General features: G+C 36.8%; 2 protein-coding genes across 2 annotated transcripts; both read right to left on the bottom strand.

The window, feature by feature from the left end:
* Positions 1 to 201: 201 nt before the first annotated feature.
* Positions 202 to 10,952, bottom strand: laptm4a (lysosomal protein transmembrane 4 alpha). The gene is made up of 7 exons (XM_037751001.1): positions 10,688 to 10,952; positions 7,174 to 7,294; positions 4,713 to 4,789; positions 3,502 to 3,624; positions 2,916 to 3,011; positions 2,560 to 2,658; positions 202 to 1,143 (listed from the first exon to the last, which is right to left on the bottom strand). The coding sequence occupies exons 1-7, from the start codon at positions 10,814 to 10,816 to the stop codon at positions 1,069 to 1,071; spliced, it is 720 nt and encodes a 239-aa protein (XP_037606929.1). The 5' UTR covers positions 10,817 to 10,952; the 3' UTR covers positions 202 to 1,068.
* A 1,367-nt stretch (positions 10,953 to 12,319) lies between these two features.
* On the bottom strand, positions 12,320 to 18,384 carry LOC119476583 (syndecan-3-like). Its single transcript, XM_037749969.1, has 5 exons — positions 18,238 to 18,384; positions 16,702 to 16,786; positions 14,320 to 14,399; positions 14,124 to 14,220; positions 12,320 to 14,032 (listed from the first exon to the last, which is right to left on the bottom strand). Exons 1-5 carry the CDS (start codon positions 18,301 to 18,303, stop codon positions 13,932 to 13,934), a joined length of 429 nt encoding a protein of 142 aa, XP_037605897.1. The 5' UTR covers positions 18,304 to 18,384; the 3' UTR covers positions 12,320 to 13,931.
* Positions 18,385 to 19,066: the final 682 nt, after the last annotated feature.

Raw genomic sequence — 19,066 nt, 5'->3', positions numbered from 1 at the left:
CTAAAAAAAATAAAATATTTTTTAGCAATGCATTGTATTTAATAAGCTTATCATATGCTTTTCTTTAAAATGTAAAATCTTAATTTGTAACCACAGCTGTCAAATAAAGGAGTGGAGTTCTGACAGCTGTTTGCCATTAATCTTTCTTTTGAATTTACTTCAGCATGTGTGACGTGAACAAAAGAGTCATGGAGATCTAAATGTTCTGAAACGTTTATTGAAGTCAAATGTATTTCCACTAGGATAAAATCATATTACCAGTAAAGAAATGGGGGGGCGGGGGGGAGGCTGTTGATAAGCATGCAACTACTAATGTTCACAAGACTAGCCGTTTGCTCCAGATGTCGGGTGAGAAAGAAGCAGAGGAAATGATCCATCATCAGAGCCCTCTGCTCTCTTTCTCTCAGTCTGTCTCTCAGTCTCAGCTGGAAACTCTTCACTAGCGAGTGATGAAATGTCAGGAGGGGGGGGGGGGTGAACTGAACCACAGCAAAGCTAAATAAATAACAGACGAAAAAGTGCTACAGACTCCAGATGGAATAGTCTAGATCTTAATAATTAGGGGGGAAAAGTAACACAATAATCCAACAATAAGAGCTATAATAAGTGGATTGTCATCATTTTTTTTTTTACACTTCATATATCAATCTATATATAGGATGGTGCTGGATCGATGAGCATTTCAAGCAATTTAATTTTCACATGTATCCCTTTACTAAGACATAAAAAAGGCCAGAAGGGGGAGGGAGGGTGGGCTGGTAGCTTCCAGTGCTTTTCAAACATCACATTCACTCATTCATCTCAGTCAGATTTCAGTCTTTCCCACCTTTCTCTCTCTCCTCTCTCTCTCTATCTCTCACCTCTAGGATGCTCTATAGACGCTCTGTAGGACTACAGAGGGGGGTGGGGGGTTGAACAAAACAAGTCAGTGGCCTTACACATACACAGAAGGGGTGAAAGGGTTAGTGAGGGAAGGTAGGAATGCATATGGTGGTGTGTGCATGTGTTTGTGTGTGTATATGTGTGTATATGTGTGTGTGCATGTGTTTTGGCAACAAGGGCTGGTGTTTAGGCGGGCATGTAAGGGGGAGGTGGCTCCTTCTCCGGCATCTTCATTGCCATCTCATAAGTTGGCAGGATGTACTGATGGAGAAAGAAAGAAACAACATAAAGGCCAGTAGGTATACTGCTGTGCTGTGGAGGCAGCTGTATGATAAGAACACATGTCACGTGTGCTATATTGGAGTCCAAGACAATCGTATCGTATAAATTAGGGCTGTCAAAGTTAACGCGATAATAACGCATTAATGCAACATGCGCTTTTTAGGTTGTAGCAGCTCGGTTTTTAAGCTAGAGTGAAGATACTGGTATCATATGAAACTACAAGCCTAAAGAATCCATTGTCCATGTATATCATACAATCCATGTCATACTAGCTTGTCAGTAAGGAGGCTAAAGAACGCTCCAAACTTGTGCTAAATTCTGGTGAGGAAAAACTGTCATGGCCATTTTCAAAGGGGTCCCTTGACCTCTGACCTCCAGATGTGTGAATGTAAATGGGTTCTATGGGTACCCACGAGTCTCCCCTTTACAGACATGCCCACTTTATGATAATCACATGCAGTTTGGGGCAAGTCATAGTCAAGTCAGCACACTGACACACTGACAGCTGTTGTTGTCTGTTGGGCTGCAGTTTGCCATGTTATGATTGGAGCATATTGTTTAATGCTAAATGCAGTACCTGTGAGGGTTTCTGGACAATATCTGTCATTGTTTTGTGTTGTTAATTGATTTAAAATAATAATAATATATGCATACATTTGCATAAAGCAGCATATTTGTCCACTCTCATGTTGATAAGAGGATTAAATACTTGACAAATCTCCCTTTAAGGTACATTCTGAACAGATAAAACATGTGTGATTAATTTGCGATTAATGGTGATTAAATAAAGATTGACAGCCCTAGGATAAATATTTACAAAATAATATATAACATTAAAGGTTCAACATAAAACAGTGATGTTTCTGAGCAAAGAACTACAGGACGGAGTCCAGAACAAATTTCCGTACGGGGACATTAAAAGTATATCTTATGATTAATCGATTAGTCAGTCGAATATGTCTGCAACCATTTCGATTAATTGTCAGGAGTAATTTTCTGAGCAGAAAAGGAGAAAATGAACTAGTTTTAGCTTCTCAAATGTGAATGTTTGCTGGTTTTCTTTTGCCTCTGTTAGTAAATGTGTTGGTTTTCAGGCTTTGGGAAATTGTGATAGACATTTAAAAAAATATTAAACATTAACTGATGAATTGACAAAATAAAATAATTATTTTTGGTAAAAAACGTAATCTTAATTTGTGTATTTCTAAATGTAGCTGTACCCCTGACATGGTAAATAACTCTTATGAACAGACACTGTCCTCTTGTGTGTGGGCGGCACGCCACCTGCTGGCTTAACGTAAGCATTACATACGGCTGCATCTGATAGTGTGTTTTTGTGACTACTCATGAAATCCATAACGGTCAATCAGAGATGAACTCAGGAGGGTTTCATACCTGGGGAGGAGTCTCGAAGGCCGGGTAGACAGCGATCTCTGGCATGTTCCTGTTGTTGATGTACTTGTAGCAGTTCCACACACAGTTGATCAGGTACGACTGGAGAGCAAAGATAAGATTGTGAATTTTATGGTCAATAAACACTTTCATCCCCTCACCTTGTTAAACCACAATGTCTCTTTAATGTAAATAGGACAACCACGTCTTACCTCTTTACTGAATCCACAGACATGAAATCAATATACATTTTCTCATCTTACCGTATTAGATCAGTTTGCTTTAGAATGATATGTATTAAATGAACCAACACGCTGAATAAAGCAGATTTAACTGTGAATAATAACCAATAACTTCACCTTGAGGATGATGAGGAAGGCGAAGAAGACAAGCACGAAGAGCAGCAGGCAGCTGGAGTCCAGAGAGAGGAGGTTATCCTTGTACGGGAAATCCGGCTGAGGACGAGGAGAACAGACGTCAGATAATCAATAAGACCTTTTTTTACACTTATTCAGCTCGCATCACCGTCAACGCTACCACACAATCCATAGAAAACAGCAACCTTACAAGATCTTGAGGCATTTTGTAACAGTAAAATAATATAGGTGCGTCAGTATATAATAAAAAAATGAGATCAAGTAGTTTTTTAAATGTTTCTATTTGATCTTTCCTGAAGAAATTACACAAAATACAATGAATGCAATGTAAACAGACGAGTTTATCCGTTGACGGTTTCCCACATTTTTCTCCTGTTTCTATGAACGTGGAATCAAATGTCAACAGTCTCCTCTCCACATCGCCCAGCCCTAGTTATAAACACTGTATTCTGTTGTCAGGATACTTTGTTGTAAAATAAACATGGGAGCGGTGGTACGATTGAGTCATAATGTCAACAGGATCAGACTGTGTGAGACTGGTGAGTCTTGTGAGACTGGTGGCACTGACCAGCTGGTCCAGGTAGTCCTTGATCCTGGGTAGGTAGGTGAGAGAGCTGATGGCCACCAGGCAGCTCAGAGCAAAGTCAAACAGCTGGTAGCAGAAAAACGGGATGAGCCAACCGTCACGATGCTGAGGGGAACGAAAAGTCACGTTATGAACAAAGTCATCAATTAGACGGATCCTGAAAGGACCATGTTGCATTTTTTCCAACCTTCTCCGCACACTTGTCTTAAATTAACATCCAGTATCCAGCAGGTAGGCTCTACTGCCCTTTACACATTCAACAGATGAGGATGCATTCACAGCCTGAGCACAGTCACAAACACTACAGTTTGTGACAGTCTGTTCTATTTCTGATTTTAAACTTGGTTTTCTCGGCTTAAATTAAAGTTTTCCTGGATTGAGAACATGTTCCCTTCGGGCTCAGGCTGTGGCTGCATCCTCAGACGTGGTTTGGGGTAGATGAAAAGAGCCTGACTACAGAGACAGGGAGTGCTGACATGGCTCTCCCTGTAACAAACACATAGAGAAGATTCAAAATCAGCAAATTGGTCCTTTAACTGGGTCACTTTACATGAACCTCTACAGGCATTTTTCTATGAAAGAACAGTTTACTCCTACTTCACTCTCCATTCCTACATTACGTAGCAAAGTACTGAACATCTTTGGTGTATTATGATCACGGTTCAATACATTGAGGGTATTTAATCGGGACACTACAGCTCTGCACCGCCACAACTGTATTGGAGAAAAGGGTTTCTACTGCGGTCGTCTGGGAGCGTGTACTTGCAAAGCTAGACCACAACTCTTGCACAGACTGCCGGCATGCACGGCCTGCAGACGTGTGTCACGCTTTATCTGTGCAGGCATCCCAACTAGCAGCTTTTATGCGGGGCCACGTCAAAAAGGCTGTCAAACCTGTCAGTCCTGATGCCATCAGGCAGGCCTGTGAGGTGAAGATGACAGGCAGTGAGAACATAGCACTGAACGCTACACTCCCACTGAAGCAGGATCCTTTTCAACATCCGGCTAAAATGTACTGGAGTAAAAAACAACAACTTACCTCTTAACTCTGGTGCTATTATTATACAACTTGAAAGCAATGTTTTTTTTTATGCATGCACATTCTGGGATTACATATTAGCATAAGAAACCATGACAGCGCTTTAAATTGAAGTGTCAAAAGAGAATTAAAAATATCCACGGGGCAGACTTACAGTAATGGCTCCATACACCATCATGGCACTGATAGTGAGCATCAGCAGAGAGATGGCAAATCCAACGCAGGCATTCTCTGTAGCAGGAAAAAGTGAGAATAAATTAATTATTGACCAAATACAGGGATTTATTACAATTACATTTCGCCATAATCATTAATGTATATATCAGTGAGTGTGGGTGGAGGTATGTTCGCCTGCTCTCTTTGAAGCAGCGGTGATTTACATCGAGTGTAAGTGAACCGTCTCCAGGGCTTCTTCTCTTTCCAGCTAACTGTGTTTTAAAGGCCAGCTCTGGGGAGCATTAAACCTCTCCCTCTCAGCAGCGGAGTGACGGTAAATACACAATGAAACTCAGCCTGGGATAATTAAAAGGGCTGCCTTTCATATCCTCTTCTCTCTCCATCACTCAGTCTCTCGCTTCCTCAAACTCCTTCTGCCTGTTGCACTGAAGAAACGATGCTGGTGAGAAAGCTGCTGCAGCAATGCGGTCTGGAGACGTTTCTTTGTTATTCAGCAGCAGAGCAACTTGAATATTTATGTACGAAACTGTCAGAGGACTGTCTGTCCGGAGCTTCAATTAAAGTTATAGAAAACTAAATTTCGCTTTTGTTTTTTGCTTTGACACCAAATCTTCCGCCATCGTTTTGTCTGTCAAATCTGTCTTGTCCCGTTTGTGTTGGAAATCTGACTCCTGCTGCTCTGAGCGGAGGAGACACTTTCACTTTCGGTGTGTGCCCGACCACAGTGTAACAACGACTACCTCAGCAAGCCTAACTGCAGCCAGAGAATATTTGTCATTTTGTAGATACAAATACGACTTAATCCAAAGTAAAAACCAGAGACCATTGTCACAGGTTATCTCTATATTAGTTAAATAACTTTTAAACATGGCCTGGAATAAAATGAGTGCAGCCTGATGAAGCAGCATTAATACGCTAACATTGCCTCTGCGGGCTGTGGACAACCTCCACTGCTCCGTGTGCTGGCATGTCCCTGCTGTGGGAAGGTCAACCCACCACGGTTGTTTCCCCGTCCTCTCCTGCTGAGTCACCGTTTCAGAAAAATGAAGAGGCCTTCGCCGAGCCAAATCAACAACACAACCGCCAGCTAGAGAGAGAAAGCACCCTGGTAGTCCTGCCAGCCCTGTCCCTGGCACACATAAATACAAACACCTTGGACGAACAGAAATCCTTGAGGAAATACGAAGGAACGACACCGCACCAATAACAACACTCAGACAACATGAGCACAGCACAGCAGTGCTCTGTTGTCCTCGTTAGTTGTTTTGTTTTACAGTCAGTGGGGAGTTGAGCTCCCTGTGAAAGATGAATCACATGTTCAACCTCGGCGTAACAGCAGCTCATCTGTTAGCAGCTAAACACGTCTAAATCAGTGATGTTTCAGTCGGCAGGTCTTCTTCACCCGAACACAGTGGAATTAAAAGGCCTACTATGACAGAATGTGTTTGATGTAGGGGAGTAACGATTCATCTACTACATCGATGAATCGATTTACATTCCTACGATCCAACTACATCGATAGGTATTCGGCAAGTTGTCCTTCACGGGGGACGTATATCGATCTAAAATTGATTTGCAAGGTAAATAATCAATTGTATCGATACTAAGAATTTGCACCTTGTATTAAAGCACCACAAACTTTATATGGAAGTATGTCTTAGCACTTTTAATAGTAAAGAAATGTTCTCTCCCTGTGTATGACGTCATCGACATGCGCCAGCAGAAAGACGACAACAAAACAAAGGATGGCGAGGAAGAGCTAGACGAGCGAGACATTTTCAAGCCACATTTGAGGTCCAGCGTGTGGAAACATTTTGGCTTTGGCAAAAAAGGGAGATGTCCTTGATAAATCTCTCGCAGTTTGTAGAATATGCAAAGACGCCATACACTTTATTTTTTCTTAAATATTATTGCTCTACTGTTTATACTGAAAATGAGAACAGAAGCAGCAGGTTAAACCACTGTTCATTTAACTTGAATAGAAGTTGGTTTATTTTCTTTTCTGTTAAATATTGCACCGCCTTGTATCTTGAGAACTGAAGCAGCGGGTCCTGAAGTTGCACTTTTTTATTATTTTCAAATAAAAGGTGTATGTATTTGCCATTAATCGTTGTGTTTACTTGTTTATATCCATAATTAATTTATCCCTGATTCCCTTACAAGAAAAGCTTTGAGGAATCCTGACCTGCACCGTCCAGTATCCAGCTATCTATTTCACAGTCACACTGATTGAATTTTTGGCAAAAAAAAAAGTTACTGTATTGATTCAGATGAGCCAAATATCGCCATTGAATGGTATCTGAACCATGGAAAGTGCGTATCATTGCACAAACGTATTGTTACACCCTTAGTTTGATGTGTAAATGCTTAACTTAAAAAACTGTCTACATGTCTTTATAAAGCAGTTTGTTAGCCCACATGTCGATTTCACTGCTTACCAGACATCCTGTCGGAGGCAAAGTAATGGTCGATGACCTCGTACTGCAAGTCAATAGTGGGCACGTTCTCCGGGTGGGTCACAGCTACAGTCAGCAGGATGCCCATCAACAGATTGACGACCTGAGGAGAGGAAGGAGGAAACAGAAAGAAGGTTTTTAAAAGAACTCTAGCAGTACTTCTGCACGTCTTAACACATAACGCTTATAAATTGTTTATCCTTTAGTTAACATAATTCATATTGTGGGGAAGTCAACTTGCCAAGACGTGGATGAGATAGCAACATTACAGTGAACAATTTATCACCCTTTTTTTGGTCAAGTTTACTTTATCATCATGTGTATGTTCTATTTTTCGGCAACTCCAGAAGACATGTGCATGATTTGCGTCAGTATGGCCACATTGTCTCCAGCATGTTTGTTGCGTTAGAATTTGCTTGCTTTGTAAATGTATTTTCATAATAAAGTAAATAATAAAACAAAAATCACAATGGCTGGCACTATGCACATAACCAAGAGATTCAAGATTCACTTTATTATCATTTCACTGAGTATTTGCATACACAGAAGGAAACGAAATATTGTCTCTCCCAGCTCCCGTCAGTGCATTAAAAAGGATAGAATAAAGAAGTATTAAAATTAACATACCTAAAAATAACAATAAAAAAATAAAATAAGTAAATGTTTCAGACACAATTTCACCCAATTTGCAGTCATACACCCCATTTGTAGTTGTGTTTAGCAGCAGAGAAAAGTGCATTTATGTCCATAGTAAAGTGCTGATTGCATTACTTTTCCAAAAATTGTCTTTGACATGTAACTAGCTTTAAAAACTGTTTCTGTGTTAATGCTGGGGGGTTGGATGTGAGTGTGTGTATGTGGGGAGGGGACAGTCCATTTACTGTCTTTACGTCCCCTGACCTCTCATCTCTAACTGTAACACTATATATGGTTGTTGTATGAGATTTTCAGTTTCCGTGTGTTGCATCAGTTTTTGAGAGTGCTAAATCATGTGATAGCAGTGATTTCATGGAAATTCAGAGGAACATGGCTCATGTGTTTTACGTGAGTCAAGTACTGTCCAGATGGCCAAAAAAAACTCAGAGGATTTCAAAACACAACCAAAACCAGGAACATCTGTTAAATGACGTGATGAAACGAGAGGGGATTAATTCAGCTGTGAGTTAAATGAGTGAGTGCTGTAAAATGTGTCGAGGGCAGAACGATAGCTAACGTTAGCAAAAAGTGAACCATTTACTACAGAAATACAGTTCTTTGATTTTAACTACACATGTAATCAAAATGACCTCATGTAACATAAATAAGATTAAAACAAGAGTCCCCTTTTAGCAAATTATGTTACTGTGCAGGGTCTGAAATTAAGTTTTTTCCTCACCTGCCACTGTGGTAGGTCACTGAACATTTCTACCGGCCACTCAATTTATTTGTCTGCCACTCCTGAAATCTACGTAGAACGCTTTAGAATAGTAAACACCGAGTCAGTGGTACCAGACACTAGAAATATGGAATATATTATGTAACCTTAATCTAATCCCTGACTATTTTTAACTCAGGAATTGCCTTTTGAAAATAATATTTTTCTTAATATAAGGAAGTCCTATCTGCCATGGTGGTAGACAGGGTGACGTGATATATAGGTATTGGCAATAACTATGATAATATTGTATAAATAATTCAACGCCTCTTAAATAATTTTATATATACAGTTATGTTTACAAACTCTCTCTACCTCCCTACACTTGGGTGTACTGTAATTAATTTGCCAAAAAAAAATAAACAAAACGCACAATAAACAAAGTTAAAGAAGAATTTGATTGGCAGCTTTTTTATTTTTTTATTTTCTATAGATATCTGAATAATACCATTATCATAAATTATATTGTGTTGTGAAAATCTGATATTGTGTCATCCTGAGTGGCAGGGGACCTGGAATTCTTACCTGCCACAGCCAACATTTACCCTGTATTTGGCAGGTGCTAATTAGTGTGAATGCTGGAAGCTTTCACAACATATGTTATTCTACAGTTTATTTTGTATTTTTCGTCAGACCACTTTTTTTGCAACGCAACTCGTTCCACATTTTTCAACATAGAAACTCCATTCAAATGATGACACATGATGGCTATTACTTTTCTCATTCATAACTTTCATATTTTCAGAATTATTAACCATAATTCATCATTGTAATGAATGGAAGACATGTCCAGAATTTAAACATTTTCAAGCATTTTCAAAACTTCACTGCTCATTCATACTTTCACCTAGAAACTCCATTCAAACTGCAAAATGTTCCACATCTTCCGTAGATGCTGGCTTTTATTCAACTTTCATTCATCTCATTTGTACTTTTTTAATATTTAACTTTGTTTGAAGCTTGGTAAAATTCCCCTTTTTGTATGTTAACAGGAAACTAGGGATTCACCTAGTTTTGTCAAAATAAAAGCCCCAGAAGGTAACAGGGAATTCAGAACTATCTATTTATAACGCTTCAGCTGCTTTTCATGCAATTACAACTGTTATTTACTGATTCATAATCTTGCAATGCAGTTTCGTGTCAGCTATTCAAAAACCTTAAAATGTTCCACATCTTTCATACACTATTGGTATTATTCAACTCTTCAATGATTCCATTCCCACTTTTCCATCTATTCCTACTACTTCATCTTCTTCTCACAACATTTAAGCCAGCATTACAGCTCTTCAGCAACCAGCATTCACACAACCAGCATTCACAGCATTCACACAACCAGCATTCACAGCATTCACACAACCAGCATTCACAGCATTCACACAACCAGCATTCACAGCATTCACACAACCAGCATTCACAGCATTGACACAACCAGCATTCACAGCATTCACAGCATTGACACAACCAGCATTCACAGCATTCACACAACCAGCATTCACAGCATTCACACAACCAGCATTCACAGCATTCACACAACCAGCATTCACAGCATTCACAGCATTGACACAACCAGCATTCACAGCATTCGCCTTTTCTGGTTTCATTCCTTCATAGTCCAGCTGGTTAACATGTGACAGCCTTTACGTTAGCATGTTACTCAACCTAACGTGAAGTGTCACATCTTTTAAACCTTCAGAACTCACTCAGGTGCTGTTCAACAACATTAATCTGCTATTTGTTGTCTTTGTAACAGTTTAATAACAGCATTTTCAAAGGTTGAGTGAGTTGTATTGACAGAAATGCTTTAAGTTAGCTTGTCCAGCTACCTAGCCCTAAGTGACAGGATGCTAATGCTAGTTAACGTCAACACGACATCTAATTAACTGTTAAATTGTGTTAAAAGTGGCGCGTAGCTAACATTAGAGTTACTAACAACACTCATAATAAGTGTAGTGATGTATTCTGGTTGATATTCATTATGTAACGAGCTACTAAAGAGAACTAAACACAGTTTATCAGCAGTGCTAGTTAGCTTAGCATTAGCTTAGCATTAGCATCAGCCCTTCCGTCCTCCATGCTACGCACCATGTACCACGTCCCCAGGATGATGGTCCCTGTCCGGACATGACAGCAGCCGCAGCACCTGGTGGTGTACAGTCTGTCTCGACTCGGTTTAAAGTGATGCATGTCCTCCACGAGGGTGGGAAGAAACATCTGGATAGCTGGACGAGGAGGAGAGAGGTCTGAGGTCTGCTCAGCATCAACAGACAGTCAGGAGGAGAACAGACAGACGGACACCGAGGAGGAACCGAGGAGGAACGCCCACCGCCCACCACTTCCCCTGCTGACAGCTGTGCGGGGACACGCCGGGGATGAAAACAAACGCTCTGAAAGGGGCCGGAAAAGGCGGGGCTTAAGAGGGTTTAACTTTGACTGACAGGAGTTTTAAACCAATGGGCGTGAAGGAATTCAGAGCACAACCAATAGGATTCAGGCAATGTTGGAGCTAGGTTGATGAAAATTTCTCAATAAATACAATATGTAGCATATACTATTATATAATATATATGATATGTGAATAATATAGAGACATCTTTGGCATATATATATATGCCAAAGATGTCTCTATATTACCTGAAAATTATCTTTAATTTATGTCATGTTTTTTTAAATTTATTTAACTTGTTTATTATTTCACATCATATATATATATATATATATATACTTATTTATTATTATTATTATCTATGTGTATATATATATATATATATATATATAAACACATATCATATATATACACACACATATCATATATATATACACATATCATATATATTCACATCTCATATATCATATATATATGATATATATATATATAAATATATGATATGAAATAATAAATAAGTATATATATATATATGATATGAAATAATAAATAAGTTAAATAAATTTGAAAAAAAGAAAAAAAAAAATATATATATATATATATATGCCAAAGATGTCTCTATATTACTTGAAAATTATCTTTATTTATGTCATGTTTTTTTCAAATGTATTTACTTATTTTTAAAGTTTTATTGTCCGTATAAATGTCTTATGTCAATTGTGATATCTGCTCAGTTTTGAGGATAATAACTTTGTTATTGTAATGATTTTTGCCTCATGGTTTGTAAATTCATCTTGTGAATACAATTTTGAATAAATAAATAAATAATATGTAGCATAACAAAAAAATGGTCCACTTAAACTAGGATTTCAATGATCGCAGGGCAAGGTTGGATTATGGGATTACCAATTGGGGTACCAGATATTCAGGAGGACCGGTGGGGCAATTAGTTTATGGTAATTGCATTATTTCCAAATGTTTGTTTAATACTGCTAAAGCACATTATAAGGCAACACTTTGCATAATTGACCCAATCTTAAGACTCAATCTTACAGAGGGGCTAAGAGTTAAAACCTTGTGTTAAGCTTCTTATTAGTTCCCTTTATTTTCTGTTTACATGTTGCATTTTTTACTAAATCACATTACTGCCATGTTTTTAATAATTACTAACTAATACATACATACACAATGCACAAACAGGTGCCGTGTCAGTAGCGAACCACAGCTCATCATTACCCTGCATGTACATAATATCCTCTCATTGTCATACGTAAATTTAAACAAATTATATGCTCTCATTATATGCTCATAAAACAAACAAAAAAAACACATTGATGATTAAAAGTTCTAAATTTATTAACAATTATGTAATACAAAAATATCATTTCATGGTAAATATCTAGACGAGATTATTGTAGCAGCTGATCATCATTACGTAATCATTGTCATTTACATTTAATAAACACCCTCAAATGAGTTTCCCCATAGATACATACTTCATTCATACCTTATATCACATGGATTATTTAGCTACCTGTACTGTAATGAGGGATGACACTGAGGTTTCCCTATTTAACAGTGGATCAAGTATTTCTGGTACAACCTGTGAAAAAAAGCTATCAAGCATTTTCTGTATAAACAGTTCTCGTAAAGTGACTCTAGGTCTTATTTTTTTTAATTTAGATGCTAAAAGTGAAAAGTGTGTGCACAGAAGCACAGAAAGCTGCCACTTTCAAAACAATAACAGCAGCAAAGTGTATTATACATGGTTGATAATTAATCACATATTGCATCTATGACCATCTTCTTTCAACTGTACACACAACAAGTCAAATAAGATCATAATATATATACACCTGCTGACTGCAAAAACTGAAAGTTAAACTTTAGCAGCAAAACATCAGTGTCCTCAACTGCCAGGTTTCCACCTAAATGTAGTATTTACATAGTATTTTGTATAGTATTTACTGATGCACGCTGGCAGAGGAGGAAAATGAAAGTGTCTTTCTCCACAGTAAATCATCTATTGAGTGTTCGATGGTTATTTATTTGTGCTTTAGAACAAAACTGCTGTGAAATAATCAGAAAATAGTTGCTGTCTCCTTCTTCTAACGTTCTCTCTCTCTTATTCTCTCTGTCTTTTTTTTTAACGAGTCAGGAGGCCGACGACAGAGTCTAACGTTACTTTTAATGTTATCAAACAGGGATAAATGTTCTCCCCTCATCCTAAAATGGTCCTAAATCTATACTAGAGTATTTCCTTGTTTATGAATGAAGCGCTACAGTTGAAGTTCCACCAATCAGCGACAATCATCCCTGCAAACTCCACCTTGAAAGTTCCTGTACTTTCAGAAGTACTACCCCCCAACCAGGGCCTGTTTGGGGGATAAAATGTCCCCGGAACTTAATGTAAACCCTGGTCCCTGCGGTCTAAATGCAATGAGTTCCTTAAAAGGTTCCTATAGTTCCAGGGGAAAGTTCCTGTAGTGGAAACGGGGCTAATGTTACCTACTAAGTGTGTACAAAAAAGCATTCTCAAATCTTTGTTAAAGACAGTAAATAAAGACAATTCTACATATTCTATCAAAAAAAAATGGACATGGAATGTTAATTTATGTTGCTGTTGTATATATTCACTGTTATTTATTGTTTATTTTATTTTTTATTTTTTACCATTTTTTAAATTTAAATAAAATGTAAAATAAGTTTATTCAATTCAATAAATATAAATAAATTATGAATGAACAACTGCAGGTGCATTTGAATTAAGTGCAAGAAAAAACAGTTTTCGCAATTTGTGGGTTACCTTCTAGACACGACCACAGACACTGGCCTGGCAGCATCACTTTAGATCACAAACATTGGTGTTAAAGTTTGAAATTAAACAAAAGCTTCTTCCGTGTTGTGTCGGTGATAATCTCAGTCTGAAGCCCTCGTCTGGCCCTAAACGTATCCTACATTATCTTTCTTCTGCCAGGTGTAGATTAATAGTCCTGCCAGAGCAATTGCAAGCGCCGCTCCTACTACTCCTCCTGCAACAACAGCTGGAGACATAAATCATAAATCACTGAGTTAGAGTACAAACACACAGCGTAGCACTCTGTCAGATTCAGTGTACCAAATACTGCAAAGTACCTGCAAAGATTTCTTTCCTCTCCAGGAAACTCTTGCTGTTTGCCACAACGATGAATCCTGATTTGCCGTCTTTGTCAAAGTTCAGGACCGAAGAATCCTGAAGACGAAAGCAGGAACAAAATTTTTATTTCCCGTTCTGCCGTGTATCGACAGTAAAAGGTGAAGAAACAGTGAGACTCATGAAAAACAAGCGTACATGGAAAGTGTTCTTGGTTCCTGAGTTTGCTGTAATAATTCGGACATCTTTGCTGTTGGGCTGATCCTTTTTCATTCCACCTGGTGAGACAGAGAGAGTCAGGTATACTGTGTGTGAGTCTGGGAATAAATCTGGCATGCAACAGATGTTAGGGTGACCAGATCCCAACAAGCCACATGTGGGACAATGTGGGACACGTTACCAAGGCTGAGAGGTAGTCTACAATTTTAATATAATATCTATCTAACCTAAATAATATAAGCATTTATATTCTGCCTCTTATCTTGTAATATCTCTATGTTTTGTCTGAATGCATCCACAGATCGGCACGTCTCTTTATGAGCTGCACGACAAGAACTGTCGCTTCATGTCATATTCCCCCCCTTGTGAAACTGAAAAAATAACTTCACAAAAAACTCTGAGAATACACCTTCCACTGGCTTATAAATACTTATAAGTAGTTTCACAGTCTTTGTTGTAGTTTCTCTTCCTTTTCTTTGTGCTAGTTTCCATCATATTCTGACTAAATTGACTAAAACTGATTAAGAAGGTTGGCTCTGTTACTGGCTGCAAACCTGACACCTGTGGAGAGGAGGACACTGAACAAACTGTTATCAATTATGGATAATTCTGACCAACCTCTCCACCACCTTGCACATCTACATTTGTACATTTACTACCTCAATTATTTTTTATTAAAGAACTAAACATAGTATCTTGCACACTTTGCTAATGTTTATAGTGTCTTGCACACTTTGCTAATGTTTATAGCATCTAGCACACTTGCTAATTGTATTTTGCACACTTTGCTAATGTTTATAGTATCTTGCACACTTTGCTAATGTTTATAGTATCTAGCACACTTGCTAATAGTATCTAGCACACTTGCTAATAGTGTCTTGCACACTTGCTAATGTTTATAGTATCTTGCACACTTGCTAATAGTATCTTGCACACTTGCTGATGTTTATAGTATTTGCACACTTGCTAATAGTGTCTTGCACACTTGCTAATGTTTATAGCATCTTGCACACTTGCTAATAGTATCTTGCACACTTGCTAATGTTTATAGCATCTTGCACACTTGCTAATAGTGTCTTGCACACTTGCTAATGTTTATAGCATCTTGCACACTTGCTAATAGTATCTTGCACACTTGCTAATGTTTATAGCATCTTGCACACTTGCTAATAGTGTCTTGCACACTTGCTAATGTTTATAGTAACTTGCACACTTGCTAATAGTATCTTGCACACTTGCTAATGTTTATAGCATCTTGCACACTTTGCTAATGTTTGTAGTAACTTGCACACTTTGCTAATGTTTATAGCATCTTGCACACTTTGCTAATGTTTATAGTAACTTGCACACTTTGCTAATGTTTATAGCATCTTGCACACTTTGCTAATGTTTGTAGTAACTTGCACACTTTGCTAATGTTTATAGCATCTTGCACACTTTGCTAATGTTTGTAGTAACTTGCACACTTTGCTAATGTTTATAGCATCTTGCACACTTTGCTAATGTTTATAGTAACTTGCACACTTTGCTAGTAGTATCTTGCACATTTGCTAATGTTTATAGCATCTTGCACACTTTCTAATGTTTGTAGTAACTTGCACATTTTGCTAATGTTTATAGCATCTTGCACACTTTGCTTATGTTTACAGTATCTTGCACACTTGCTAATAGTATCTAGCACACTTGCTAATAGTATCTTGCACACTTGGTAATGTTTATAGTATCTTGCACACTTTGCTTATGTTTATAGTATATTGCACACTTGCTAATAGTATCTTGCACACTTGGTAATGTTTATAGCATCTTGCACACTTTGCTAATGTTTATAGTATATTGCACACTTGCTAATAGTATCTAGCACACTTGCTAATAGTATCTTGCACACTTTGCTAATGTTTATAGTATCTTGCACACTTTGCTAATGTTTATAGTATCTTGCACACTTTGCTAATGTTTATAGCGTCTTGCACACTTTGCTAATGTTTATAGTATCTTGCACACTTGCTAATGTTTATAGCATCTTGCACATTTTGCTAATGTTTACAGTGGGTTATTCTATGGTTACAATATAGATTTTTTTATGCTAGTTATAGTAGACGGGTATATTTATTGTGTATTCCAATATTCTTAATATTTTGTATTCTATGGATATATTTATCCAGTGTTGACATGTACCTTTATGTAGGCTACTGTTTCTGTACATTGCTTGGATAACCTGTTAAAAATGTGGGACATTGTCTCAATATGTGGGACAAGGGATAAAGATGCTGTGCAGTCCCTAGTAAGTAAAGTGGGACACCTGGTCACCCTAATCAGATACAGTGTTGGTGGATTATAAACCAGTTTATTGTGCAGCATTACCTTGTTCTGACAAGTCCCCTGAACCAGAACCAGAACTGTCCAGTTCAGATCCTGAAGCCTCCAGGTCCTCAGGAGGGCCACGAAACTAAATCCATGGAGAAAAATGGGATGAGGATGTTTAAACACCACCACAATACTGTTTCCTGTCTTATTATCAGACATATACAGTATACAGTATATAGAAATGAAGGAAGCCTGTAAAAGCTTATTTCCTTAAGAGGATAACAAAGAAATGAATCATGACTCAGATACAAAGTCCCAGTGTAGCAACACAATCTCTTACGCACACTGTGGCTGACGAACCCATAATGACGCAACTCTTATCACCAATAAAGTGTAATAAGTAAAGAATACAGCTGGAATTAAATGATAAAGTCACTCCACCCATTTGGTAAACATGATAAACTATGGACATAGACTCTCTTTATCTACTGAATGCTGAGTGTGTGTGGAGGAAGACAACGAGTTGATTAATCGATACGTCAAATGACAGAAAATTAACTGTCAACAATTTTTATAATAAATTTAAGTAACTTCAGCTGGTTATACTTTCACTGATGTACTTTATTAATAATAATAATAATAATAATAATAATAATAATAATAATGATCTTTATTTATAAAGCACCTTTCAAAACACAGTTACAAAGTGCTTTACAATATAAAACACAAGGAGAATAAAATGTACTAAAAGCCAATAACTAAACTTTGAGTGCAGTACTTTTACTTGTAATAGAGCAGCTACTGTATATTTTATATTTTGGTGTTTCTACTTTGAATACCACCAGTGTCAAATGGGCCTATAATTAAAGATATTTAATGGTGGAACTATTAAATATCTGTACAATAGATATGAAATTATTTTTAACTCTCTGCGTATAGATATAAATATACAGTAACTCCACCTCTATATATCATTTATTCTTTATAATAACCTTATACGGCATTTTTATATAATATTTCATCAGTATGCAACTTAAACTCTTATTCATGAGAATATAACATGTCTATCCTTTGCACCTTAACTACAATCTGTATATATATATATGTCTATTTATATTCACCATATATATCCTCATTTGGTTAGATGCAAAACTGCATTTCGTTGTACTTGTACTTTGTGCAATGACAATAAAGTTGAATCTAATCTAATGTAATTTTTCTGCACTATTAATATAAATAATTCCAACTAAAAGCCCCAAATGCCACGAGGTGATTTCAGTACAAGAGGTGTTAAACCCACAAACAGGAAGTGTCTTCTGTTGACTCACACTTGGTTTTGATTTATATCTTCAATTTTATCTAACTAATGTTATTAAAATACAATATGCAAATGAGCATGAACAACACATTCGACTACATAAAACTATAAAAATGAAGGTTTCTAATAAAAAGCCCCAACAGACAGTAAGATGAAGATAAACACACCTTGGTGCTATAAATATATCTGTGACTGTAACACCAGGAAGTCAGGAAGGTGAGCAGCAGCAGCAGATTTTAAACATGAAAGTGTTAAAATGAGAGAAACAGACTCACCGACACACTGACAGAATTAATTAATAATAAAGTTAAAAACAAACAGGCCGTCAGAGAGTTCCTCATGTTTCACTGGAGCTGGTGTTCAGGTTATTTTGTCCTCTTCCTCCTCAGCAGGTGTTGAAGCTCGAGCTGCTACCGTGCTGATCGAAGCCCCGCCCACCAATAAAACACGCTCAACTAGGAACATTAGATGTGTTTACTGACACACCTGGAGACAACATTCAACCTCACACCTTGTTATACAGAATGACAGTATTACTATTGTTGCTTAAACGTGTTAGCAGTACTTTAATGCTGTGACAGGTCAAGGTGGAGCTATTAACTATTATTATTATTATTATTATCATTATTATTATTGTTATTATTATTTACTATTATTATTATTATTATTAATATCATCATTATTAGTGTTAATATTATATTATTAGTATTATCATTATTATTTACTATTATTACCATTATTATTATTATCATTATTATTTACTATTATTATTATCATTATTATCGTTGTTGTTATTATTATTATTATCATCATCATCATTATTATTATTATTATCAATATTATTATTATCATTATTATTATTATTATTATCATCATTATTATCACCATTATTACTATTATTATTATTATTTACTATTATTACCATTATTATTATTATCATTATTATTATTATTATTATCATCATTATTATCACCATTATTATTATTATTATTATTATTATTTACTATTATTACCATTATTATCATTATTATTATTATCATTATCATTATTACCATTATTATTATTATTTACTATTATTACCATTATTATCGTTATTATTATTAT

Source organism: Sebastes umbrosus, chromosome 18 (genome assembly GCF_015220745.1).
Source record: "Sebastes umbrosus isolate fSebUmb1 chromosome 18, fSebUmb1.pri, whole genome shotgun sequence".
Taxonomy (NCBI): domain Eukaryota; kingdom Metazoa; phylum Chordata; class Actinopteri; order Perciformes; family Sebastidae; genus Sebastes; species Sebastes umbrosus.
The sequence above is the reverse complement of the archived record's forward strand: the minus strand, read 5'-3'. Positions and strand labels throughout refer to the sequence as shown.

Bases quoted from the DNA above. Each gene is read 5' to 3' on its own strand.
- laptm4a (XM_037751001.1), bottom strand. From the start codon at position 10,816: ATGTTTCTTCCCACCCTCGTGGAGGACATGCATCACTTTAAACCGAGT. The intron at 7,295-10,687 runs GTGCGTAGCATG...TCCTCTCCTCAG, and splicing joins TCCTGGGGACGTGGTACATG to GTCGTCAATCTGTTGATGGG. The intron at 2,659-2,915 runs GTGAAGTTATTG...TTTGCTCTCCAG, and splicing joins CCTTCCTCATCATCCTCAAG to TCGTACCTGATCAACTGTGT.
- LOC119476583 (XM_037749969.1), bottom strand. From the start codon at position 18,303: ATGAGGAACTCTCTGACGGCCTGTTTGTTTTTAACTTTATTATTAATT. The intron at 16,787-18,237 runs GTGAGTCTGTTT...CCATGGATTTAG, and splicing joins TTAATTCTGTCAGTGTGTCG to TTTCGTGGCCCTCCTGAGGA. The intron at 14,221-14,319 runs GTACGCTTGTTT...TTTCGTCTTCAG, and splicing joins GAACCAAGAACACTTTCCAT to GATTCTTCGGTCCTGAACTT.